General features: G+C 33.5%; 2 protein-coding genes across 2 annotated transcripts; both read left to right on the top strand.

Moving 5' to 3' along the window:
- The first annotated feature begins 74 nt into the window (after positions 1 to 74).
- Positions 75 to 10,572, top strand: LOC114185070. Its single transcript, XM_028072570.1, has 11 exons — positions 75 to 3,148; positions 3,347 to 3,580; positions 3,669 to 4,370; positions 4,545 to 5,354; positions 5,820 to 6,539; positions 6,647 to 7,474; positions 7,625 to 8,392; positions 8,484 to 9,320; positions 9,556 to 9,629; positions 10,179 to 10,262; positions 10,355 to 10,572. Exons 1-9 carry the CDS (start codon positions 122 to 124, stop codon positions 9,625 to 9,627), a joined length of 7,998 nt encoding a protein of 2,665 aa, XP_027928371.1. The 5' UTR covers positions 75 to 121; the 3' UTR covers positions 9,628 to 9,629; positions 10,179 to 10,262; positions 10,355 to 10,572.
- Positions 10,573 to 14,524: 3,952 nt separating this feature from the next.
- On the top strand, positions 14,525 to 25,694 carry LOC114185068. The gene is made up of 11 exons (XM_028072565.1): positions 14,525 to 17,560; positions 17,755 to 17,997; positions 18,079 to 18,777; positions 18,893 to 19,702; positions 20,602 to 21,357; positions 21,477 to 22,232; positions 22,916 to 23,626; positions 23,696 to 23,725; positions 23,822 to 23,948; positions 24,030 to 25,105; positions 25,557 to 25,694. The coding sequence occupies exons 1-11, from the start codon at positions 14,525 to 14,527 to the stop codon at positions 25,566 to 25,568; spliced, it is 8,256 nt and encodes a 2,751-aa protein (XP_027928366.1). The 3' UTR covers positions 25,569 to 25,694.
- Positions 25,695 to 26,345: the final 651 nt, after the last annotated feature.

Here is a 26,345-nt window from a genome sequence, read left to right as displayed (position 1 = left end):
CACTCGATCATTTGTATTGTGATTTGATTTTTGTTTTTTTAATCTAAATTTATATTTATAAAATTCAGGAAGAAGTTGTAGTCACTGTTGAAAACAAGTCAACAGGAAGTGTCTAGGAAGCATGGACCCAAACATTTTCGTGTCTACAGCCACTGAAAGTGTATTTAAATTTGGGGAAAATCTGGTTACCCGTCATTTGGGTTACTTTTATAATTATAATGGCAAATTTGAAGAGGTGAAACATCGTGTTGAGATGCTTGATGATACTAGAAAAAGGGTGCAAAATGATGTTATGGTTGCAGAAATGAATGCAGAAGAAATTGAAGAAGATGTTAAACATTGGTTGAAACATGTGGATGAGAAGATCAAAGAATACGAAAATTTCCTGTGCGATAAACGCCATGAGAAGACAAGCTGCTCCATTGGTTTCTTTCCTAATAACTTGCAATTGAGGTATAGGCTAGGAAGAAAAGCTACGAAGATTGTAGAGGAAGTCATTGCAGATGAACTTTTGAATAAAAAGTTTGATAAAGTATCGTATCATATAGGCCCATCCATGGATGCTGCTTTGTCAAACACTGGCTATGAAAGTTTCACATCGAGAAAGAAAATTATGGGAATGATTATGCAAGCACTTGAAGACTCTACAATTAGTATGATTGGAGTTTACGGTGTTGGAGGTGTGGGAAAGACCACTTTAGTCAAAGAAGTTGCTAAGCAAGCTAAAGAAAGGAAGTTGTTCAACAAGGTGGTTATGGCAAATATAACAAGAAACCCTGACATAAAGAAAGTTCAAGGACAAATTGCTGAGATGTTAGGAATGAGATTGGAAGAGGAAAGTGAGATTGTAAGAGCAGATCGTATTCGAAAAAGATTAAAGAAAGAAAAGGAGAATACCCTTATAATCCTAGATGATCTCTGGAATGGATTGGACTTGAACAGACTGGGGATTCAACGTAATGAAGTTGATGATGTCAGTCAAAAGGTTGCAAAGGATGTTGCAGATTTTGGTTATAAAAGGGTGGAGACAGAAAAGTTATCTGCTGATTCCAATAAGATGAAGAAAGAAAAATTATCTAGTGACTACAATAAGATTAAAAAAGAAAACTTATCTGTTGATCACAAAGGATTCAAAATTTTCTTAACATCTAGAAATAAAGAAGTATTATGCAATCAAATGGATGTCCAAGAAAGATCAACTTTCCCATTAGGAGTCCTTGACCAAAAGGAGGGAGAGGCTTTACTTAAGAAAATGGCTGAAATAAGTGTTACCAATTCTGCATTTGATGACAAAGTTACTGAGATATCCAAAATGTGTGCTGGGTTGCCCATAGCATTGATTTCCATTGGAAAAACATTAAAGAATAAGAGCCCTTATGTGTGGGAGGATGTTTGTCGACAAATTGAAAGACAAAATTTTACTGGAGGTCAGGAACCTATTGAATTCTCTGCAAAGTTAAGTTATGATCATTTAAAAACTGAGGAGCTTAAGCATATTTTCTTACAATGTGCTAGAATGGGAAGTGATTTCTCGATTATGGACCTAGTCAAGTTCTGTATTGGTTTTGATATGCTTCAAGGTGTTTACACAATAAGAGAAACAAAATCTAGAGTAAATGTGTTGATGGAAGAGCTAACTGAGTCAAGTTTGCTGGTAAAAAGTTATTCTAATGACTGTTTCAACATGCATGACATTGTGCGTGACGTTGCTCTTTCAATTTCATCTAAAGAGAAACATGTATTTTTCATGAAAAATGGCAAACTAAATGAGTGGCCTCATAAGGATAAGTTAGAAAGGTACACAACTATTGTTTTACATTATTGTGATATTGTTGAGCTTCCAGAGAGTAAATACTGTTCTAGACTTGAAGTCTTCCATATTGACAGTAAAGATGATTTTTTGAAAATACCAGATGACCTTTTTAAGTATATGATTGAACTCAAAGTATTGATATTGACTGGTGTTAATTTGTCATGCTTACCTTCTTCCATTACATACCTAACAAACCTAAAGATGCTTTGTTTGGAGAGATGCACTCTAAGAAATAACTTAGCAATCATAGGAGAGTTAAGGAAATTAAGAATTCTTTCCCTTTCAGGATCTAATATTGAATGTTTGCCTGTTGAATTGAGGCAATTGGATAAGTTGCAACTTTTGGACTTAAGCAATTGCTCGCAACTAAGAGCGATACCTTCCAATATGATATTAGGAATGAACAGTTTGGAAGAGTTTTATATGAGAGATGACTTGATTTTGAGGGAAACTAATGAGGAAATCCAAAGTAAGAATGCTAGTCTTTCTGAATTGAGGCACTTGAAGCAGTTAAGAAGTTTAGACATACACATTCCTAGTGTTGCCCATTTTCCACAAAATTTATTCTTTGACAAGTTGGATAGCTACAAGATTATCATTGGAGAAATTAACATGCTTTCAGTGGGAGAATTCAAAATCCCTGACAAGTATGAAGTAGTGAAATTTTTGGCATTGAACCTAAAAGATGGTATTAACATTCATTCTGAAAAATGGATTAAAATGTTGTTCAAAAGAGTTGAGTATTTGCTTCTAGGAGAACTCAATGATGTTCATGATGTTTTCTATGAATTAAATGTCGAAGGATTTCCACATTTGAAACATTTGTTTATTGTAAACAATGTTGGCCTTCTGTACATTATCAACTCCGTGAAGCGATTTCACCCTTTACTTGCTTTCCCCAAATTGGAGTCCATGTGTCTTTACAAATTGGAGAATTTGGAGAAAATATGTGACAGTCAACTCACAGAGGCCTCCTTCTGCAGATTAAAGATCATCAAGATTAAAACATGTGGTCAATTGGAAAGTATTTTCTCATTTTTCATGCTCAGTCGTCTCACCATGCTTGAAACAATTGAAGTGTGTGATTGTGATTCTTTAAAGGAGATTGTTTATTTTGAAGGAGAATTTGATACTGTCAGTGATGTGCAAACTGACAAGATCCAGTTTCCTCAATTACGATTTTTAACGTTGCAATCTTTACCAGCATTTTTTGGTTTGTATACCAACGATAAAATGCCTTCCATCTCTGAATCATCAGAAGACCAAATGCAAAACAGGGAGCTTAAAGAAATTGGCCAAGATACAAATGCTTGCTTTTCACTCTTCAATGGAAAGGTATTTAAAATAAATATTATGATAGATTTTTATTCTTTACTTCACATTTGCAAACTTTCATGTTTAATTTGATGTGTTATTTCTCTAAAAGATGTAAGAATTCATGTTTTTTATCTCTTGCCCTTTCGAATGGGTCAGTCAACTTTTGTACATCAAAGTTTCTTATACTTAAGACAATAATACTATGTTCTCTTATAGGTTGCAATGCCCAAATTAGAGTTCTTGGAGTTGTCTTCAATCAACATCCCACAGATATGGAATGAGAAATCTTTGCATTGCTTTCAAAGTTTGCTTACACTGAATGTATCAGATTGTGGCAATTTAAAATATTTATTGTCACTTTCCATGTCTGAAAGTTTAGTGAATCTGCAGAGCCTTTTTGTAAGTGGATGTGAATTGATGGAGGACATATTTTGTGCAGAAGATGCACTGGTATGTATATTCATTCAATTAAATTAATGGCAGTGTTCCTAATTGCTAAGGTTTTTTATTTGATCACTCAATTTACTTCCTCTTGCAGCATAATATTGACATTTTGCCTAAGTTAAAGAAAATGGAGATTAACTGCATGGAAAAATTAAGTACCCTATGGCAGCCCTATATTGGTTTTCATTCCTTCCACAGTTTGGATTCTTTGATAATAAGAGAATGCAACAAACTTGAGACAATATTTCCCAGTCACACAGGGGAAGGATTTCAGAGCCTTCAGAGTGTGGTGATTACTAATTGTATGTCGGTGGAAACCATATTTGATTTTGGAAATATTTCGCAAACTTGTGGTACAAATGTGACAAACTTGCATAGTGTCTTTTTAAAAGGGCTGCCAAAGTTGGTGCATATATGGAAGGTGGACACCGATGAAATTCTCAATTTTAGTAATCTGCAGAGCATTGTTGTTTATGAGAGTAAAATTTTAAAATATCTCTTTCCACTCTCAGTTGCCAAAGGCCTAGAAAAACTGGAAACACTTGATGTATGTAATTGCTGGGAAATGGAAGAAGTTGTTGCTTGTGACTATCAATCAAATGAAAACCTTATCACCTTTAGGTTCCCCCAACTCAACACTCTATCGTTACAACATTTATTTGAACTCAGGAGTTTCTATCTGGGACCACATGATATAGAATGGCCATTTTTGAAAAAATTATTTATACTCTTTTGTGGCAAGTTGGAGGAAACCACAAATTTGCAAGTGAAGTCGATCTTTTTAGCTACAGAAAAGGTATAAGTTAAAAAACATGATTAAAGAAAGCCATGAAACTTATGAAACTCTTGTTGAAGGATGTTGGAAGTTATATTTTTATTTCTTAACAAAATATGCAGTCATCTTATATTATATATATTTTAGCATGCATGACTTTGGCTCTAATTTTGCTTTGATAACTACTATTTTTAGGTCATACACAACTTGGAATATATGTCAATCAGCTTGACGGAAGCAGAGTGGTTACGAGACTATATCTATAGTGTTCATAGAATGCATAAACTACAATCACTTGTTTTGTCTGGATTGGAGAATACTGAGATACTCTTTTGGTTGCTTCATAGACTTCCAAATTTGGAAAGCATTACTTTGAAAAATTGTCTCTTTGAAGGGGTTTGGGCTTCTACAAACCTTGCTGCACATGAAAAAGTTGGGGTTGTGGTACAACTTAAGGAGTTGATAATTGACAAATTGAGGTATTTACAGAATATAGGCTTTGAACATGACCTGCTTCTTCAAAGGGTAGAGCGCTTAGTCATTTCTGAATGCCTAAATTTGAAAAGTTTATTGCCTTTATCAGTGTCATTCAGTTACTTGACATATTTGGAAGTAAGTAATTGTTCAGGATTGAGGAATTTAATAACATCCTCAACTGCCATGACCTTGGTTCAACTGACAATCATGAAGGTAAGCCTCTGTCAAGGGATTGAGAAAATTGTTGCAGAAGAGGAAAAAACACAAGTGATTGAGTTTAGACATCTGAAAGCTATAGAATTGGTGTCTCTACCAAGCCTCACCTGTTTCTGCAGTTCTGAGAAGTGTGACTTAAAGTTCCCCTCTCTTGAAAATTTAGTAGTGAGTGATTGTCTTCTAATGGAAACATTCTCTGAAGTCCAAAGTGCACCTAATCTAAGAAAAATACATGTTCTAGTGGGTGAAAAGGACAGATGGTATTGGGAAGGTGATTTAAATAGCACTCTGCAAAAACTTTCCACTGATAAGGTATGCATATATTAGAAATCATTATCATCGCCACACATTTTTCTTTCCAATGTAAATTTTCAGTTGATGTTCTGCTACCGGATAATTATGTAATATAAGACACTAATTATTTTTTAAAAGTAAATTAAATCAAATACATGTAGTCATGTCTCCAACGATACAAGACAGTGTGTATTTGTAAGATTTGTGTTAGTTTATTTGTTTGGTCCTGGTTGTGCCATGTTAAATGTTGAGGGAACATAGAGGTTTATAGTTTCAGGAGGGTTTTTGTGAGATCCAAGGAAGAAGCAGTTCTGGTTCCATTCATGGTATTACCTCTGGAAATAAGTTGGTTAGGCACAAATGATGTTTTCTTTGAAACTTTCCAGGCACAAATTGAGGGATCAGAAAATATCATTACTCTTTTATACTGGAAGTTCAAAGTTTGAGGTGGTTAACGTAGTATATATTTATTCATTTTTGTAGGTTTCTTTCAAACATTCAAAGCATTTAACAATTACAGAGGATTCTGAGTTGGAGGAAATTTGGCACAGCAAAGCTGCTTTTCAAGATAACTACTTTCACAGTTTAAAAACATTGGTGGTGATGGACATTACAAAAGATCATGTGATTCCATCTCATGTACTAAAGAACTTAGAAGAATTGGAGGTAGAAAGCTGCGGGGCAGTGGAGGTAATATTTGATGTAAATGACACTGCCACGAAGAAAAAAGGAACAGTGGCTCGACTGAAAAAGCTAACTTTAACTATGTTGCCAAATTTGAGCCGTGTATGGAAAAAAAATCCTCAAGGAATTGTTAGCTTTCCCAATTTGCAAGAAGTCTCTGTTTTTGATTGTGGACAGTTAGCATCACTGTTTCCTTTATCCCTTGCAATAAATCTCTTTAAGCTTCAGACACTTGAAATACAGTGGTGTGATAATCTTGTAGAAATTGTTGAAAAAGACGATGCAATTGAACCTGGAAAAGCTGAAATGTTCAAGTTCCCTTGTTTGTTTTCGTTGCTTCTTTATAATCTGCCACTGCTTGCTTGCTTTTATTCTGGAAAACACCGGCTGGAGTGCCACATGTTAGATGTCTTAGACGTGTCCTGTTGTCCTATGTTGAAGCTATTCACATCAAAATTTCATGATAGTTACAAAGAAGCAGTTACAGAGAGTCAGCAACCTCTGTTTTTGGTTGAAGAGGTGACAAAGCATTAGAATTTCAATCTTTTTTTGCGTTTGCTTTTCATTTAGTTTTCTCTTAGCTTCTAACTGCCACCATTTTCTTTCAAATTTGTTTGGCTTGCTAGGTTGTTCCCAAACTGAAAGAATTGACAGTCAATGAGGAAAGCATTATCTTGTTGAGCCATGCACATTTGCCACAAGACCTCTTTTGCAGATTAAATCTTCTTCAGCTATGCTTTGAAGATGAGAACAATAAGAAAGATACTTTTCCTTTTCATTTCCTTCACAAGGTACCCAGTTTAGAACATCTTCAAGTGTACGAGTGCTTTGGTCTAATGGAGATATTTCCATCTCAAACACTCCAATATCATGAAAGAATACTTATCAGATTGAGAAAATTAACCCTAAATAACCTTCCAGAGCTGGACACAATAGGGTTAGAGCACTCATGGATAAAGCCATACACTGAAAAGCTTGAAGTTTTAAAGCTAGAGGAGTGCCCTCGGTTAGAAAGATTAGTGTTCGATGTGGTATCTTTCAGCAATCTGAAACAGTTGGCTGTTGATTCGTGTGAAGAGATGAAGAATTTATTCACTTTTTCAACTGCCAAAAGTTTGGTGCAACTTGAGATCCTAACAGTACTAAATTGTGAATCAATGAAAGAAATAGTAAAAGATGAAGATGAAGAGGCCTATGAGGAGATCATACTTGGACGGCTCAAAACATTAAAACTGAATTTCTTATCAAGGCTAGTATGCTTTTATTCAGGGAATGCAATGTTGCAATTGCCATGTTTGAGTACAGTGACGATAGTTAAATGTCCCGAAATGAAAACATTCTCTGAAGGAGGCTTAAATGCCCCAATGTTTTCTGGGATTAAAACTTCTTTGAAGGATTCTGATTTCCACTTCCACAATGATCTCAACTCGACAGTCCAGTGGCTTCACCAACACGTAAGTAATTCATTACCCAAATTGGATCAATATTCCCACTAAATTTAATCAATTCATAACAAATGTTATATTTGATAACATGATGTTATCTTTTTCAATTTTTATATTTGTCTTGCCAAATGTACTTTTCACATTTCTTCATTATCACAGGTTTCGGTTGAACAGTCAAAGCATTTAACTGTAGCGGATGATTCTAAGCTGGAGAAAATTTTGCACAGCAAAGCTGCGTTTCAAGATAATAATTTTCACAGTTTAAAGTCATTGGTGGTGAAGGACGTGACAATGGATATCAATCATGTGATTCCATCTCAAGTACTTCCTTGCTTAAAGAGCTTGGAAGAATTGCAGGTACAAAGCTGCAAGGCAGTGGGGATAATATTTGAGGTAAATGACATTGACACGAAGAAAAAGGGAATAGTGTCTCGTTTGAAAAAGCTTACTTTAGATACCCTACCAAATTTGAAGTGTGTATGGAACAAAAATCCTCAAGGAATTGTCAGCTTTCCCAATTTGCAAGAAGTGTCTGTCTCTGACTGTGGAGAGTTGACAGCATTGTTCCCTTCATCCCTTGCCAGAAATCTTGTAAAGCTTGAGGAACTTCAGATAGAGAACTGTGACAAGTTGGTAGATATTGTTGGAAAGGATGATGAAATAGAGCTTGAAACAACTAAAGTGTTTAAATTCCCTTGTTTGTTGTTTTTGATTCTTTTTAGGTTGCCACTGCTCAGTTGCTTTTATCCTGGAAAACACCATCTGGAATCCCCCTTGTTAGAAACCTTAGACGTGTCATATTGTCCCAAGTTAAAGTTATTCACATCGGAATTTCATGATAGTCACAAAGAATCGGTTATAGAAATTCAAGTTAGTTCTACAAATACAATTACCCATCTTCAACAGCCTCTGTTCTTGATTGAAAAGGTGACAGCTTTATCCCTTTTGAATCCCAACTTTTTCCATTTCCTCCTTCTAACTGCCACCATTTTCTTTGGAATTTGTTTGACTTTTCTAGGTTGTTCCGAAACTGAAGGAATTGAGCGTCAATGAGGAAAACATTATCTTGTTGAGCCATGCAAATTTGCCACAAGACCTCTTTCGCAAATTAAATTTTCTTCTGCTATGCCAAGAGGATGAGGATGAAGAACACAGGAAAGATACTCTGCCTTTTGATTTCCTTCGCAAGGTACCCGGTTTAGAACATCTTAAACTGTTGGGTTACTTTGGTCTGAAGGAGATATTTCCCTCTAAAAAGCTCAGAGTTCATGACAAAATACTTTCCAGATTGAAACATTTAACCCTAGATAACCTTGAAGAGTTGAAGTCTATAGGGTTAGAGCACCCATGGGTAAAACCACACTCTAAAAGGCTTGAATCATTAGAGCTTATTGAGTGTCCGAAGGTAGTAAAATTAGTGTCTGGTGCAGTATCTTTCATGAATATGAAATGGTTGCATGTGACAGACTGTAAAAGGATGGAGTATCTATTCACATTTTCCATTGCCAAAAGCTTGGTGCAACTTCTGGACCTATCCGTACAAAATTGTGGATCAATAAAAGAAATAGTCAAAAAAGAAAATGAAGATGCTTCTCGTGAGATCATATTTGGATGGGTCAAGACATTAAATCTGGATTCCTTACCATTGCTTGGAAGCTTTTATTCAGGGAATGCCACATTGCAATTTTCACGTTTAAAAAGAGTAACTATATCTAAATGCCCCAGTATGAAGACTTTCTCTCAAGGAGACATAACTGCACCATTTTTTTGTGGGGTTGGAAGTTCGATTGAAGATTTTGATTTAACCTTCCACGGTGATCTCAACACTACAATCAAGAACTTGAGTCACAAACAGGTGCGGAATTCATTTTGGAAAATTGAATTCTTGTATGTTTATAAGCTTAATTCCACACTCATTCCCTGTATATGAAACACTGCTTCAAATTGATATTGAAAAAGTACTTGAACTAACTTGAGCAAAATAGAAAGGGCATGTTAAATCCAATAATGCAAAAATGTTCAAAAATCACATTTAACCCATTTGGAAATATGTTGAAATTGTATTGATTATTCTTTTAATTTGGTTTTAGGTTGAGGGGGATTCCGTCATGGAATCAACTGATAGAGGAAGCAGTGATGATGATAATTACACGTCTGAATAAAGGTTAATGTTAAATCTTATTTTTAAGTGGTTTTACGTCTAACATTTACCTACATTGTTATGAATTATCTATTATTTGGTTTGAATTTTAGTTAGTTGCATATTCTTCATAGGCCAAATAATTCATTAAAACTTTTTAGTGCAGTTTTCTTTTTCACAGTGCAATGAAGAAAAAGAAGAAGTTTCTTTGCATTAAAAGTACATTCATTGAAACATATACTATATGCAGATATTAGTTTTCAAATATGATAAAAAAGAATATACTCAATTATAGTGACATTCGTAATAAACAATAAAAAGCTTATTCATGTATGAAACCAAAATGCAAGTAAATACGAACTCAATTACAAGTGTACACAAAATTTAAGAGATATTAAAAACAAATTTCTAACATTTTAGTGGGAGAAAAAGCATATTTCATTCCAATATATTTTACCCAAATATATATATTGATAATTTACATTTCTTGAATATCTTTTTCAAAGCACATTGTATTAGTTTCCATAATAATAATCATGTCATGTAATGAATTTTTTTTTATATTCATTTTAGTATAATAAACAAAGGTGTGACTATTACTTCATCTATTGGATGCCAACCATAATCTCTGCAAAGATTAGGAATTCTTGAACACTGGTAATGTAGGTTTTTTTTTTCTCTTTAACAATTTAGATTAATTATAGTTTTTATTGTTTATTGTGGTAATGTTAAATTCTTATGTTTTGCAGTTATTTGAGAGTGAAGAACCACTGTCAGAAGATGCTATTGAAAAGGTTCAGTAGGCGAGATAATTTTCAGAACAGAGAAATTTATTGGGTGTTGATCAAATTTATATTTCTTGAGAATGAATGTACATAATTTGCAACTCTATATTAGTTTAGCATACAGTTATACCTTTATGCTTTCATTATTCCATTACATAGAAAAAGATATGATTGAATAAGTATTCTTGGTTTGTTTTTCTGATTTACTGAATGAGTTGTATACATAATAGACAGGTTATTAAAAAAGCGACATATTCTGCACTGATTACTGCATTAATTGGTGTAGAAAATAATTTTGTACATTAGTTATTGTATTAAACATGAATTATGTAATTTAAAATTTAAAAAGCAACTACCAAACTACTCAATGTAGAATATACAATTTTTACTTCTAGATTCACTATCCTAAAAGTGAAAATTTATATTCTAAATTAAAATTAATTTTAATTTCCAAATTAACCAATATAGTTTAAGAATTTTTATACAAAGAATGTCATTTTCACACATATTCGAATCGTGATTATTAACTCGTCTTTTTAGTTTAGACCTATATATGTAATGAAAAGTTGACCACAACATTGTTGATATATTGTTAGAGGTGTCAATTTGGCTCATGAGCTAGTCCTAGTCCTAATTCACCCTGAATAAGCTACCCTTTTAAGGGTTTTCAAATGAGGGGGTCAAAAAAATGTTCTATCCCTAAAGTCTCCTTTCAAGTGGGTTAGAATCAGGTCTAAGGTGGACTTGATTCCACTAAAAGACTTTAATTAACTTTTAAAAACAATATCTTGAGTTTGAGTCAAAGATCGAATCAAGTCGTCTTGGATTGAAAGTCAAGATGGGCATGTCAAGTCGAAGGTCGAGATGGACCGTTATGGACAGAAATTTGAAACTGACCATTATGGGGATGAGTTGTCTCAGATCGAGGATCGAGATGAGACGGTCAGGACCAAAGGTTGAGTCAACAATTGAGATGCATCAAACATGTTGAAGGTCAAGAAGGGTTACTTTGAGCCTAAAGTTGAGGCATACTAGCTAGGGTCGAAGGTCGAGACGAACAAGATCAAACAGAAGGTCAAGACGGGCCAACCCGAACTGAAATTTGGTCAAATTCGACAAAGTAGGCCTAGCTTAAATTCGTCCAAATTTTACACAGTTGGCATCATTTGAAATTCCACTGAATTCAACCGAGTTGACCCTGACTAAAATTTGGCTAATTTTGATGGAGTCAACCACCACCAAAAGTCAGCCAAGATGGCGCTAGCCGAGATTTGATCAAATTTGGCTCAATCAACCATAATCAAAATTTGGTTGAATTCGGTTGGTCTCAATCGAAATTTGGCTGAATTCAATCGAGTGAACCACAATCAAAATTTGATTAAATCCGACCAAGTCAGCCTCAACAAAAAATCATCTGAATTTGACTAAGCCGGCTCTAATTTAAATTTGACCAAGTTAACTTTAATTGAAATTTTGTTGATTTTGACCGAGTGAACCCCAACCAAATTCAGTCAAGTTACCCTTGTCGAGATTTGATGAGTCAAAGTCAAGTCTTGAGATAAACCGAATTGACACCTCTATATATTAGAAAAAGTTTACCTATCGTTTCAAATTAATGCAATGAAGCAATAAATAGGTGATGTTTAATTATATTTGCTATATTTTGGATAGATTCTTAAAAAAAATTGGAAAAAAATAATTCTGTATTCACAATTTATAATTAATTTATGTAAGTATTGAATATTTTCATAGGACTTAGTATACTTCTTTATGCTTTTTTTTTATGATAACTAATTTTAAATTACACAAACTTATTTTAATTTTGAACGGTTGGCTGGATATAGTCCCCTTGAGCCTTAAATATGTACTTTTTTTAAAGTGATAATGTGCAAATTGAGGTATTCATATCGTGTAATTCAATTATTATTAGTTTGTAAAACTACAATATAGCAGCATTTATACCTTCTACAAATATTGATCCTTTCCTCTAACCATTCACCAAAACATGTTTATTCTTTTCTTATTCAGAAGCACAATTTCCTCAAGCATTATTCTTTTGAGAAAAATATTATTCGTTCCCTTTTTTATTCACACCTTGTCAAGCAAAGAATCACTAAAAGATTTCGAAAGTTTCTTACCTTAATTTTTTTTTCTCTAGTCAAGCAAAGAACTTACAATCACTTTCCTCTATATATGGGTTGTGGCTCATTGTTTGCTTATGCAAAGCAACCAAGCAGAAAAAACATTTCAACCAAATTCGATCTAGTGCTTCAGAATCTGATCAAACTTTTTTTTTTTATATTTACATTCTATTTTTATCTTTTATTTATACATTTGGATTTCTGAATTCAAAAAAAAAAGCAAAAAAAAAACTTAAAAACCTATATTTTCTACATATTTTAAGTTTATTTTTAATTACCCTGTGTTTTCTTTTGCTATAGCCTCTAAAAAAAATCTAAAAACAGAAGAAAAAAACTGGTTTTTCCTTATTTCGTTCAAATTTGTTCTTTATTACGTTTCTAAATTTCCTGTTTTCCAAACAGTAAAAAGATACAAAAAATAATTATTTTTTTTATTATTTCCTTCCAATTTGTTCTTCTCGTCTGTGTTCCTAAACTTTTGTCAGCATAAAGTTAAAAAAAAAAAAAAAACTCAAATTAAATATAAGAAAAAAATACCTCATTCTGAGTGGTCGATCTTCACCACCTTCCGTGATCACCTATATAAAATCAAACTGAATAGGTAATAGGTACAAGTTTACAACAAGGAAGCAAGGAATCAAGTAAGTAAATCTAATCAACCTTTTCTATAATAATGTTATAATAATATTGTATTTTTGTTGTTTCTTAATATATATACTTTTGTTAATAAAACATGCTCGTTGTCATCGGTTATTCTTTATTGCAATTATGTATTAGTTTCAGCATTGAAACTTTATGAAACATCAAATTTCTATTTCTTTAACACAATGTTACTTTGGTCTACTTTCCAAAGTTTGTATCTTATAGTTCTATTTTATATGTATGAGGAATTGAAGTATGAAGTTGAGGACGAGATCTATATACATATATGCATCATGTGTTTGTTCTCATCTCATTCATCTCATACATGGGTTATTATATATTTTGTTTTTTTTTTTAAATTATTAAAATACCTATAGTTTAATTTATTAGAATACATAGAAGATGAGAGAATTAAGGTTTAAAAAGAAACATGTGAGTAAAAAACTAGTTTTATTAATCCTATAGTTTTAAATCATCCTAGAATTTCAAATAATTAAATTTTTGAAACATATGAACCGAGTTTAAATAAAACATTCAAATTATGTTGATGTAACGTCATTTTTAAAACTTAGGCACTAAAGTAAAATTCCTCAAACCACCTTGTCCCCATATCTTGGATTTAAGCTTTTTATAAATTTCAATCCAAAATCTTAAAATTATATTTTTATGAGTGTTTCTTTTTACACGTTCTACTGTTTATTTTTATCCAACATAAAACTTCAAAAACGCACTTAAAAATACTAACAATTTCAATATTGTTCCATTTAATTTTTTTATAAAAGACCAGATATTTCAATTTCATTTTACTTCCAAGTGTCAATGGTGTGTGATCATGTGAGACACTGGGAGGGAGTGCCATGCATTGATGTATAAGGGTAAAATAAAAAAAAATAAAAATCTTTTTTCTTACAACACATAGAATAATTTGACACTGCCACAGACTCCATCTACGTAGCAGAACCCCACTACTGCATATTGGGGTCCCAGAGAAATAGAAAACACTTTTTGCTTCATCTTTGGCAAAGGAAAGGTTCAAGAAGTATGATGGAGTTGAGAGAGGGAGAGATTCTAAAGCGAGCTTTTTGTATTGAAGAGCTAACTTTTAGTGCTTTCTCAACCTTCTAGGTATTTCTAAACCTACATTTCTAACAATTTCCAAAGTTCTGCAGTAGTTTTCAACACAAACATATAACAACCTTAAATTAAGTTGTGCTATATACTTCCTTATCCGTACTTTTGTGTCGTAGTTCTTTTTTTTTTTTTTTAAATTTTGCATTTGTAACATCCAGGAAAAAGCTGTAACCATAGCATAAGAATAAAAAGGAATTTTGTGTCAATTGTAAAGGGAGCAATGGAGACAATTATTTCCACAACTACCGAAACTGCACTTCAAATTGGAGGTGGTGTGGTAAAACGACAATTGGGCTACTTTTTTAATTACAATGAGAAATTTCAAGAGTTGAAAGATTACATTGTGATGCTGGGTGATGCTAGGAAGAGGGTACAGAATGAAGTTAAGAAAGCAGAGAGGAATGCAGAAGAAATTGAAGATGACGTTCATAATTGGTTCAAACAGGTGGATGGAAAGATAAAAAAATATGCAAGTTTTATTGTAGATGAACGCCATTCAAAGATCAGTTCAATTGGTTTCTTTCCAAATAACTTGCATTTAAGGTATAGGTTAGGAAGGAATGCTACCAAGATGATAGAAGAAATAAAAGCAGATGAACATTGGAAAAAGAAGTTTGACAGAGTTTCCTATCGAGTATTTCCAACTGTTGATTCTGCTTTGACAACCACTGGTTATGAAAGCTTTGGCTCAAGAAACAAAACTTTGGAGATGATTATGAAAACTCTCGAAGACTCTAAAACTAATATGGTTGGAGTTTATGGGGTTGGTGGTGTGGGTAAGACCATTTTAGTGAAAGCAATTGCCAAGAAAGTTCAGGAAAAGAAACTATTCAATATGGTGGTTATGGCAAACATAACAAGAAATCCTGATATAAAAAATATTCAAGGACAAATTGCAGAGATGTTAGGAATGAGAATGGAAGAGGAAAGTGAAACTCTAAGAGCAGATCTAATTCGAAAGAGGTTAAAGAAAGAAAAGGAGAACACACTTATAATCCTAGATGATCTCTGGGATGGACTGGACTTGAATAAATTGGGGATTCCAAGTAGTGATGATGAAGATGATGATAACCAATGGGATGTTAAGGATATTTCTGATTTTGGTTATAATAAGAGGGAAAAAGAAGATATGTCTATTGATTTTGATAAGATGAAAAAGGACAAGTCATCTGCAGATTCCAATAAGGTAAAAAAAGAAAAGGTACCAATCGATCACAAAAGATGCAAAATTCTTCTAACATCTAGAAGTAAAGAAGTAATATGTAATCAAATGGATGTGAAGGATCAATCAACTTTCTTGGTAGGAGTCATTGATGAAAAGGAGGCAGAAACCTTGCTTAAGAAAGTGGCTGGTATACATTCCACAAATTCTGTGTTTGATAGGGAAGTTACTGAAATTGCCAAAATGTGTGCTGGGTTGCCTATAGCATTAGTTTCCATTGGCAGGGCACTAAAGAATAAGAGCGCTTCTGTATGGGAGGATGTCTATCGACAAATCAAAAGACAAAGTTTTACAGAAGAGCAGGAATCTATTGAATTCTCTGTAAAGTTGAGCTATGATCATCTTAAAAATGATGAGCTTAAGTGTCTTTTTTTACAATGTGCTAGAATGGGAAATGATGCTTTGATTATGGATTTGGTGAAATTCTGTATTGGTTCGGGTTTGCTTCAAGGAGTCCACACAATTAAAGAAGCAAGAAACAGAGTAAATGTGCTGATAGAAGGGCTAAAAGACTCAAGCTTGTTGGTGGAAAGTTATTCCATTGAGCGCTTCAACATGCATGACATTGTGCGTGATGTTGCTCTTTCAATATCATCAAAAGAAAAACATGTACTGTTTATGAAAAATGGCATACTAGATGAGTGGCCGCATAAGGATGAACTTAAAAGGTACACTGCTATTTTCTTACAATATTATGATTTCAATGATCTTCCTAAGCATATACATTGTCCTAAACTACAAGTCTTGCATATCAGCAGTAAAGATGATTTAATGAAGATACCAAACAACTTTTTCGAAGATATGTTTGAGCTGAGAGTCTTAATATTAACTGGTGTTAATTTTTCACGCTTACCTTCTTCCCTTAAATGCCTAAAAAAACTAAGAATGCTTAGTTTGGAGAGATGTAGTCTAGGAAAGAACCTATCAGACATTGGAATGTTAAAGAAATTGCGAATCCTTACTCTTTCAGGATCTAATATTGAAAGTTTGCCCCATGAATTCGGGCAATTGGATAAACTACAACTTTTTGACTTAAGCAATTGTCCAAAACTAAGAATAATACCTCCCAATATCATATCAAGGATGAAGAGTTTGGAAGAGTTCTATATGAGAGACTACTCAATTCAAGAGAAGGAAGAGCAGAATATCCAAAGTCTAAATGCTACTCTTGCTGAGTTGATGCAGTTAAATCAGTTAAGAACTCTAGACATACACATTCCAAGTGTTGCCAATTTTCCGCAAAACATGTTCTTTGACAAGTTAGAGAGTTACAAGATTGTCATTGGAGAACTCAACATGCTATCATTGGTGGAATTCAAAGTATTGGATAAGTATGAAGCGGTGAGGTTTTTGGCACTGAACCTAAGAGGTAATCATATTAACATTCATTCTCAAAAATGGATTAAGATGTTGTTTAAAAATGTTGAATATTTGCTGCTGGGAGATCTCAATGATGTTAATGATGTTCTCTATGAATTCAATGTTGAAGGGTTTGCAAATTTGAAACATCTATATGTTGTAAACAATTTTGGCATCCAGTTTATTATTAACTCAGTGGAGCAGTTTCAGCCTTTACTAGCTTTCCCCAAACTGGAGTCCATGAGTCTTTACAAACTAGAGAATTTGGAGAAAATATGTGACAATAAGCTCACAAGGGACTCTTTCAGCAGATTAAAGATCATCAATGTTAAAACATGTGGTCAATTGAAAAATATTTTCTCTTTTTCAATGATTGAATGTTTTGGCATGCTTGAAAGAATTGAAGTGTGTGATTGTGATTCTTTGAAGGAGATTGTTTCTGTTGAAGGAGAATCATATAATGCCGATGCTATTGAATCTGAGAAGATCGAGTTTCCTCAGTTAAGATTTTTAACATTACAATCATTACCAGCATTTTGTTGTTTATCCACGAACTGTAAGATGCCTTTAATCTCACAATCATTTGAAGACCAAGTGCCAAACAAGGAGATCAAGGAAATTACTTCAGCATCTGAACAAGATAACAATTGTTTCCTTTCGCTCTTCAATGGAAAGGTATTAAAAAAAAATATTACCATAAATGTTTACCATTTACTTCACATTTACAATTTTTAATGTTCAATGTGATATGTTTTTTCTCTACAAGATGTAAGAGTCAATCTCTTTATGTGTTGGCTTTCTCTTGGGTTAGTAGAACTTTGAAATTAAAAATTAGTTATTCTTAAGACAATATTTATGTGTTCTTCCAGGTTTCGATTCCCAAATTAGAATGTTTGGAGTTATCCTCTATCCACATCCCACAGATATGGAATGATCAATCTTTGCATTCTTTTCAAAATTTGGTTAAGTTGAAGGTATCAGACTGTGACAATTTGAAATATTTATTGTCATTCCCCACAGCTGGAAGTCTAGTGAATCTCCAGAGCCTTTTCGTAAGTGGATGTAAATTGATGGAGGACATATTTAGTACAAAAGATGCAACGGTGTGTAGAGTCATCTAATTTAATTTAACTGTTAATGTCTTTTTTTGTTCAATTGCACGTATTGCTAATGAATACTTCCAATTGCTGCAGAATATTGATATTTTTCCTAAGTTGAAGGAAATGGAGATCAACTACATGAAACAACTGAATACCATATGGCAGCCCCATATGGGTTTTAATTCCTTTAACCGTTTGGATTCTTTGATAGTAAGAAAATGCAACAAACTAGTTACAATATTTCCTAATCACATTGAAAAAGGGTTTGAGAGCCTTCAAAGTTTGGTGATTACTGATTGTACGTCAGTGGAAACCATATTTGACTTTGGGAATATTCCACAAACTTATGGTAGAAGTGAGTTAAACTTGCATGATGTCTTCTTAAAAGGGTTGCCAAAGTTGGTACATATATGGAAGTTGGACACTGATGAAATTCTTAATATTAATAATCTGCAAAGCATTGTTGTTCACAAGTGTAAAATGTTAGAATATCTGTTTCCACTCTCGGTTGCAAGTGGCTTAGAAAAACTGGAAACGCTTGATGTATCTAATTGCTGGGAAATGAAGGAGGTTGTTGCTTGGAACAGTCGATCAAATGAAGAAGATGTCACCATTAGGTTCCCTCAGCTAAATACTCTGTCGTTACAGCATTTGTTTGAACTCAGGAATTTCTATCCAGGAACACACAGTTTAGAATGGCCATTGTTGCGAAAATTTTCTTTACTCGTTTGTAGCAACTTGGAAGAAACCACAAATTCACAAATGAATCCAATCCTTCTAGCCACAGAAAAGGTACGAAAATAATTTATTCATGAAAGTCATTCATGCAACTTAAGTTTAATGAAAATCTTTGTCTTGCAAGATTAGTGGTTGTAAATAATATGCTTCATTAACTCCTACTTTTTAGGTGATTCACAATTTGGAATATATGTCAATAAGCTCGAAGGAAGCAAAGTGGTTACAGTTCTACATTGTTAGCGTCCATAGAATGCACAAATTAAAATCGCTTGTCTTGTCTGGATTGAAGAATACTGAAATTGTCTTTTGGTTGCTTCATAGACTTCCTAATTTGGAAAGCCTAACATTGATGAATTGTCTCTTCAAAGAGTTTTGGGCTTCTACTAGCCTTGCCACAGATGAAAAAATTGGGATTGTCGTGCAACTGAAGGAGTTGGTGTTTAACAATGTGTGGTATTTACAGAGTATAGGTTTTGAACATGGCCTGCTTCTTCAGAGGGTGGAGCACTTAGTCGTTTCTGGATGTCCAAAATTGAAAAGCTTAATGCCACCCCTGGCGTCTTTCAGTTACTTGACGTATTTGGAAGTAACTGATTGTTTAGGATTGTTAAATTTAATGACATCCTCAACTGCCAAGAGCTTGGTTCAACTCCTAACCTTGAAGGTAAGTCTTTGTGAAGATATGAAGAAAATTATTAAGAAAGAGGAAAAACGACAAGTGATTGAGTTTAGACAACTAAAAGCTATTGAATTGGTGTCCCTAGAAAACCTCACTTGTTTCTGCAGTTCTGAGAAGTGTGACTTAAAGTTCCCCTCGCTTGAAAATTTATTAGTGAGTGATTGCCCTAAGATGGAAACATTCTGTGAAATCCAAAGTGCACCTAATCTAAGAAAAGTACATGTTGCAGCTGGTGAAAAAGACAGATGGTACTGGGAACGCAATTTGAATGCCACTTTGAAAAAAATTTCCACTGATCAGGTATGCAAATATTAGATTATTTGTTAATCATCATAATAAATTGCCATATTCTCTTCACATAATTCAGTTTTCAATAAAAATTTCAGCAAATGTTCTGCCATCGAATAATTATGTATTTTTTCTAAATCAAATCAAATGAATACATGTAGTCATGTTCCCACAAAAATCTGTTGGATGGCAAATGGGTTTTAGCTTATCTAGGAGCTCATTGAGGTGTTACTATCACTCCTTAAGAGTCGTGCAGCAGGATTTGTTTAGTCATTTTTATGAGTTTTTGAAGTGTATAGGAAAAAACAATTTAACAGTTGGACAAGGAAATGAGACTCAAGTTGGAAACAATTCTGGTGAATTCAATTAAGAGATATATACTTTATAGGCAATTGTCCCTTACCTGGGAACTTTGACCCTTCCTTGCTCAATGGGTACTCTGCACCTATTAAAGGCACTCATTGTGGCTGTGCCAAATTGTAAACCAAAGAACTCTAACTCACTGATACCATACTCAATGTATTCATGTACACATTAGATGCTTTATTTAGATTTAAGTACAGAAACAATTGAGGATCTAATATTAAAAGAAACCCCAAATTTCTAGATATGGAATCTTTCCATATTTTGCTAATACAAAGAATAAATGCATACCTTTAACATGTTGGAGGGGCACAGATGATGCTCCAGTTGGTGTGTTTCTGGAGGTGGTATAGTTGGTATTGTTTTGGTGCGGAATGTTTAAGAAAAAGTTATCTCACATTCTCAGTAGTTTACACTACCCTCATTCTACCCCTTAAGGTGAAAAGGAATTTCAGTATTGGTTCTGATAAGATAGTATTATCTTTCTCAAGTGAAATTTTTGTATTTGCATTGCCTTATCCACTTTTCCTTTTTGTCTATTTTCATAGGTTTCCTTTGAAGATTCAAAGGAATTGACACTTATGGAGGATAGTCTTGAGGATATTTGGTACAAGAAAGTTGTTTTTCCATACAATTACTTTGGCAATTTAAAGAAACTGGTGGTGGAGGACATTGAAAAAGAAGCTGTGATTCCATCTCAAATACTTGCTTGCTTGAAGAGCCTGGAAGAATTGCAGGTACATAAATGCGAGGCAGTTAAGTTTGTATTTGATATGCTTGACATTGAGATGAAGAAAACCAAGGGAATAATCTCTCGTTTGAAAAAGCTTGACTTGGATGACTTGACAAATTTGACTTGTGTATGGAACAAAAATCCTCAAGGAATTGTGAGTTTTCCCTATTTGCAAGAGTTGAGACTTGTAAAGCTACAGAAACTTGAAAATCTATTCCCTTCATCCGTTGCCAGGAATCTTGTAAAACTACAGAAACTTAAAATACTGAGGTGTGACGGGTTGGTAGAAATCGTTGCAAAAGAAGATGCAACAGAACATGGCACAACTGAAATATTTTATTTCCCTTGTTTGTCTTCCTTTTCTCTTTATAAGCTGTCAAAGCTTAGTTGCTTTTATCCAGGAAAACACCTTCTGGAATGTCCCATGCTAGAAACCTTGGACGTGTCGTATTGTCCTATGTTGAAGCTATTCACTTCAGAATTTTATGGGAAAGGACCAGTTAGAGAGAGTGAAGTCAGTGCTCCCAATACTGTTAGCCAGCTTCAACAACCTCTCTTCTCTGTTGAAAAGGTGACAAATCACAAGCACTCTTTTCTTTTCTTTTCTTTTTCCATTTTATTATATATTTCCCTCTTATTGCTTCAAACTGCTACCATGACATTTCTTTTGAATTCATTTCACCTTGCTAGGTTGCTCCAAAACTGAAACAATTGACACTCAGTGAAGAAAATATTATCTTGCTGAGCCAAGGAGAGTGGCCACACCTCCTTCGCACTTTAAATAAACTTGATCTATCCTTTGAACATCATGACAAAGAGAAAGATACTTTGCCTTTTGATTTCCTTTTCAAGCTACCCAGTTTACAACGTCTAGTTGTAAGGCGATGCTTTGGTCTCAAGGAGATGTTTTCCTCTCAACAACTTGAAGTTCATGACAGAAAACTTCCAGAATTGGAAAGATTAACCTTATTAAATCTTCAAGAGCTGGAGTCAATAGGGTTAGAGCACCCATGGGTAAAGCCATTTTCTGTAACTCTGAAAAAGTTGACTGTACGGTTTTGTGAAAATATTCATTATTTGTTCACCTTTTCAACTGCCGAAAGTTTGGTGCAACTTGAGTTCTTATATATAAAGAAATGTGGATTAATAAGAGAAATAGTAAAAAAAGAAGATGAAGATGCTTCTGCTGAGATCAAGTTTAGACGGCTCACAACATTAGAGATGGATTCCTTACCAATGTTAGCAAGCTTTTATTCAGGAAAGGCCACTTTGCATTTCTCAAGACTGAAAACAGTCACAGTGAATGAATGCCCCAATATGAGAACTTTCTCTGAAGGAAGCATAAATGCGCCAATGTTTCATGGGATTGAAACTTTAACAGATGATTATGGCTTAACTTTCCACAATGATCTCAACTCTACAGTCCAGTGGCTGCTTGTCAAACAGGTAAGGAATTCATTATCGTAAAAGTTTTGGGGATTGGAAGATGCAGAGTTAAAGGAGGGTGGGAAGTCCTTAAAATTATTAATTTCAAGTTGGTATATACGCAACTTTATCTGATTTGCATAAAAAGAATAGTGCTTAAGTTTTACTTCTCTACCTTTCCATTTTAAAGTAGAGTAGTAGATCGTACCTACGGAGGTTTGCTGCCACATGTTTGAAGATGCCCAATACGTAGTTCTTTAAAGAAATGGTTTATCTTAATTTCATGAAGCATGACATAAATTTAAATATTCAAAAATATTACTTCAAAATTATAGTTGTTAAAATGAGTACTTAACTTATGTTTTTGTAAGCTATACAATTGGTCTCGTATTATTACTTGACAAGTATGCTTTTTTCATTAATTTCTTTTATTCAAAACAGTTTTTGTTTACTAATTGGAAATATTTTGAAATTAATAGTGTAAATTTATAGCAAAATTAAATGTTTCTTTCACATTCTTAGTGTGTATACAGTATCTCTGATACAGCGATGCCTCTGTTATGATAAGAAACGAAGTTCAAAACTTAAGGTGGTTCAAAACTCTTTTTGATAACGTAATGTTCATTTCAAGTGATGTTCTAATATTTGTCCTTCTATATCCACTTCTTATTTTTTTTTCCATATTAAAACATTGGACAATGAAGGAGAATCTTGAGATGGAAGAATTTTGGCATGGCAAAGCTGCGTTGCGAGACAACTACTTTCAAAGAGTAAAAACATTGGTGTTAAAGAACATTACAGAAAATATTGAGATTTCATCTCAAATCCTTTATGTCTTAAGGAGCTTGGAAGAATTGCAGGTGCATAGCTGCAAGGCTGTGCAGGTAATATTTGACATTGAAACGATGGAAAGCAATGGAATAGTCTCTCCTTTGAAAAAGCTTACTATAGAGAAGTTGCCAAATTTGGAGTGGGTATGGAGACAAAATACACAAGGAATGATCAACTTTCCAAATTTGCAAGAAGTGAGTGTTGGTGAATGCAAACGCTTGGCAACATTATTCCATTCATCCCTTTCCAAAAATCTCGTAAAGCTTGAGACACTTGAGATACAGAACTGTGCGAAGTTGGTATCAATCGTTGGAAAGGAAGTTGCAATGGAACAGGAAACAACTACAATGTTTGAATTCTCTTGTTTGTCCTCTCTGCTTCTTTATAAGCTGCCACAACTAAGTTGCTTTTATCCTGGAAAACACCATCTGGAATGCCCAATATTAGAAAGCTTAGACGTGTCCTATTGTCCAGAGTTGAAACTATTCACATCTGAATTTATTGATAGTGACACAAAAGAAATTACAGAAAGTGAAGTTAGTTCTCCATATTCGTCGGAGAGTGAAGTTAGTTCTTCAGATACAGCAGATAGTGAAGTTAGTTCTTCAGATACAGCAGATAGTGAAGTTAGTTCTCGAGATACAATTAGCCAGCTTCAGCAACCTTTCTTCTTTGTTGAGAAGGTGACAAAACACTACCAATTTTGAGTTGTATTTTTGTTTCCATTATTTTGTTCCATCTAACTCCACATTTACTTTTGAATTTGTTTACCTTGTTAGGTTGTTCCCAAACTGAAAAAATTGACACTCAATGAGGAACACTTTATGTTATTGAGCAATAAACATTTGCCACAAGACCTCCTTGGCAAATTAAACTATCTTGGGCTATGCTTTGAAGATGCTGACAGTGAAGATGCTGACAGTGAAGATGCTGACGATGAAGATGCTGACAGTGAAGATGCTGACGATGAAGATGCTGACAGTGAAGATGCTGACAGTGAAGAAGATGCTGACAGTGAAGATACTGACAGTGAAGAAGATGCTGACTGTGAAGATGCTGACATTGAAGATGCTGACGGCGAAGATGCTGACAGTGAAGATGCTGACGATGAAGATGCTGACAGTGAAGATGCTGACAGTGAAGAAGATGCTGACAGTGAAGATACTGACAGTGAAGAAGATGCTGACTGTGAAGATGCTGACGGCGAAGATGCTGACAGTGAAGATGCTGACGATGAAGATGCTGACAGTGAAGATGCTGACAGTGAAGAAGATGCTGACAGTGAAGATACTGACAGTGAAGAAGATGCTGACTGTGAAGATGCTGACAGTGAAGATGCTGACGATGAAGATACTGACAGTGAAGAAGATGCTGACAGTGAAGATGCCGACAGTGAAGAAGATGACGGTGAAGATGCTGACAGTGAAGATGATGACAGTGAAGAAGATACTTTGCTTTTTGATTTCCTCCACAAAGTACCCAATTTAGAACATCTAGTTGTTAGATGCCTTGGAATGAAGGAGATATTCCCTGCTGAAAAACTCCAAGTTCATGAAAAGCTTCAAATATTAAACCTTGAAAGTTGCCCTCGGTTAAAAAATTTAGTTCCCAATTCAGTATCATTTATCAGTCTGAAACAATTGTCTGTGAACTTCTGTGAAAAGATGAAGTATTTATTCAAAATTTCAACTGCCAAAAGTTTGGTGCAACTTGAGTCCCTAATTGTAAAGAGTTGTAAATCAATAAAAGAAATAGTAAAGAATGAAGCTGAAGATGATGATGATGATGATGATGATGATGATGATGATGAGATCATATTTGGACAGCTCACAACATTAAGGTTGGATTCCTTACGAGGGCTAGCAGGGTTTTATTCTGGGAAAGCTACTTTGCAGTTCTCATGTTTGAAAGAAGTGCAGATAGCAAAATGCCCCAAGATGAAAAAATTTTCCAGAGGAGTTGCAAAAGCACCACTGTTTCCCCATATAAACTTCGAGAATAATCCTATTTTAATTGCCGATAATGATCTCAACAACATTGTCAAGAGTTTGTTCCACAAAGAGGTAAGAAATTTATTACATAAATTAAACTTCTTATCTGTCTAGTAAACTAATTTCTTTCATTAGACCCTACTGATGCTGAATTTCTACCATATTTTTGGAGCACCTCAAATGTTCTTATTCATTAATATATATATATATATATATATATATATATATAATATTTTTCTGATAAAAAATAAGAAAGGTATTTGTTCCACTGATGTTCGTACATATATATCTTTTGTGATGTTATAAATCTACACTATTTTTTTACCTTATTAATGAGAACATCCCAAAATTACTATTTCCTTATTTGAGGTTTATAATGAACTTTTTTTCTGGCAAATATAAGGCTAATTATCCCATGACTACGATTTTATTAAGCATCAATTCATGTAAATTTGAATTGAAGTTATAGTATTGTGAAATGAAATGTTAGCGTTTCTAATTGTGTGTTGTATTTTTATTTCAGGTCTCTGATTGAGAAATGCAAACTGATTTTTCACAAGAGGAGCATGTTTGATAGTTGAAAATCTTATTTTTGTGTGTTTATTTTTATTTTGAGAAAATGGATACATTTCTATATTTGCGATTTTGTATTTCATTCTGAAGTGGATTGACAATTTTAATTGTTTGACTTTGAATTTGTAGATACTATACTTATAAATTTAGAAACTGCTATTTACTCATTTTTTTTATTGTTTTAAATTTTGTATTTAGTTTTCTTTATGATTATATTGGTTTTAAAAAACATTTCGTCAAACATATAAAAATAGATAAAAAAAAATCTTATTTTCTAAATAAAAAATATCTTTTTATGAATGCATTGGTTTAAACTGAGATTTTTTGAAACAAATATAAATAAAAAAGATAAACAATAAATAAAAATAAAGATACATAAATAATAATTTGCTTTAGAAAACAATTATTTCAATGAAAGTAAAAGTATAATTTTTTTTACACAAATATAATTAATGTATTTAAACTATTATTAATTAATTATGATATTTTAAAATATATTAACAACTATTTTAATATATCAAAAAGGTACTAGTTGTGATATTTTGAAATACGTTAAAAATTCTTTTAATATGTCAAAATTATTGATTTTTGAAAACACAAAAAATAAAAAAACTCAAGTAGACTCGGGTAAGGAGAAGACAACTTTTGATTTGTTTACCTCATTTTTTTTTCTGCAACTCCATAATTTTTGAAATATCATATGTATAGTTTTTCGATTTTCAATTGTGATTTTTTAGAT

Source organism: Vigna unguiculata, chromosome 5 (assembly GCF_004118075.2).
Source record: "Vigna unguiculata cultivar IT97K-499-35 chromosome 5, ASM411807v1, whole genome shotgun sequence".
Taxonomy (NCBI): domain Eukaryota; kingdom Viridiplantae; phylum Streptophyta; class Magnoliopsida; order Fabales; family Fabaceae; genus Vigna; species Vigna unguiculata.
The sequence above is the reverse complement of the archived record's forward strand: the minus strand, read 5'-3'. Positions and strand labels throughout refer to the sequence as shown.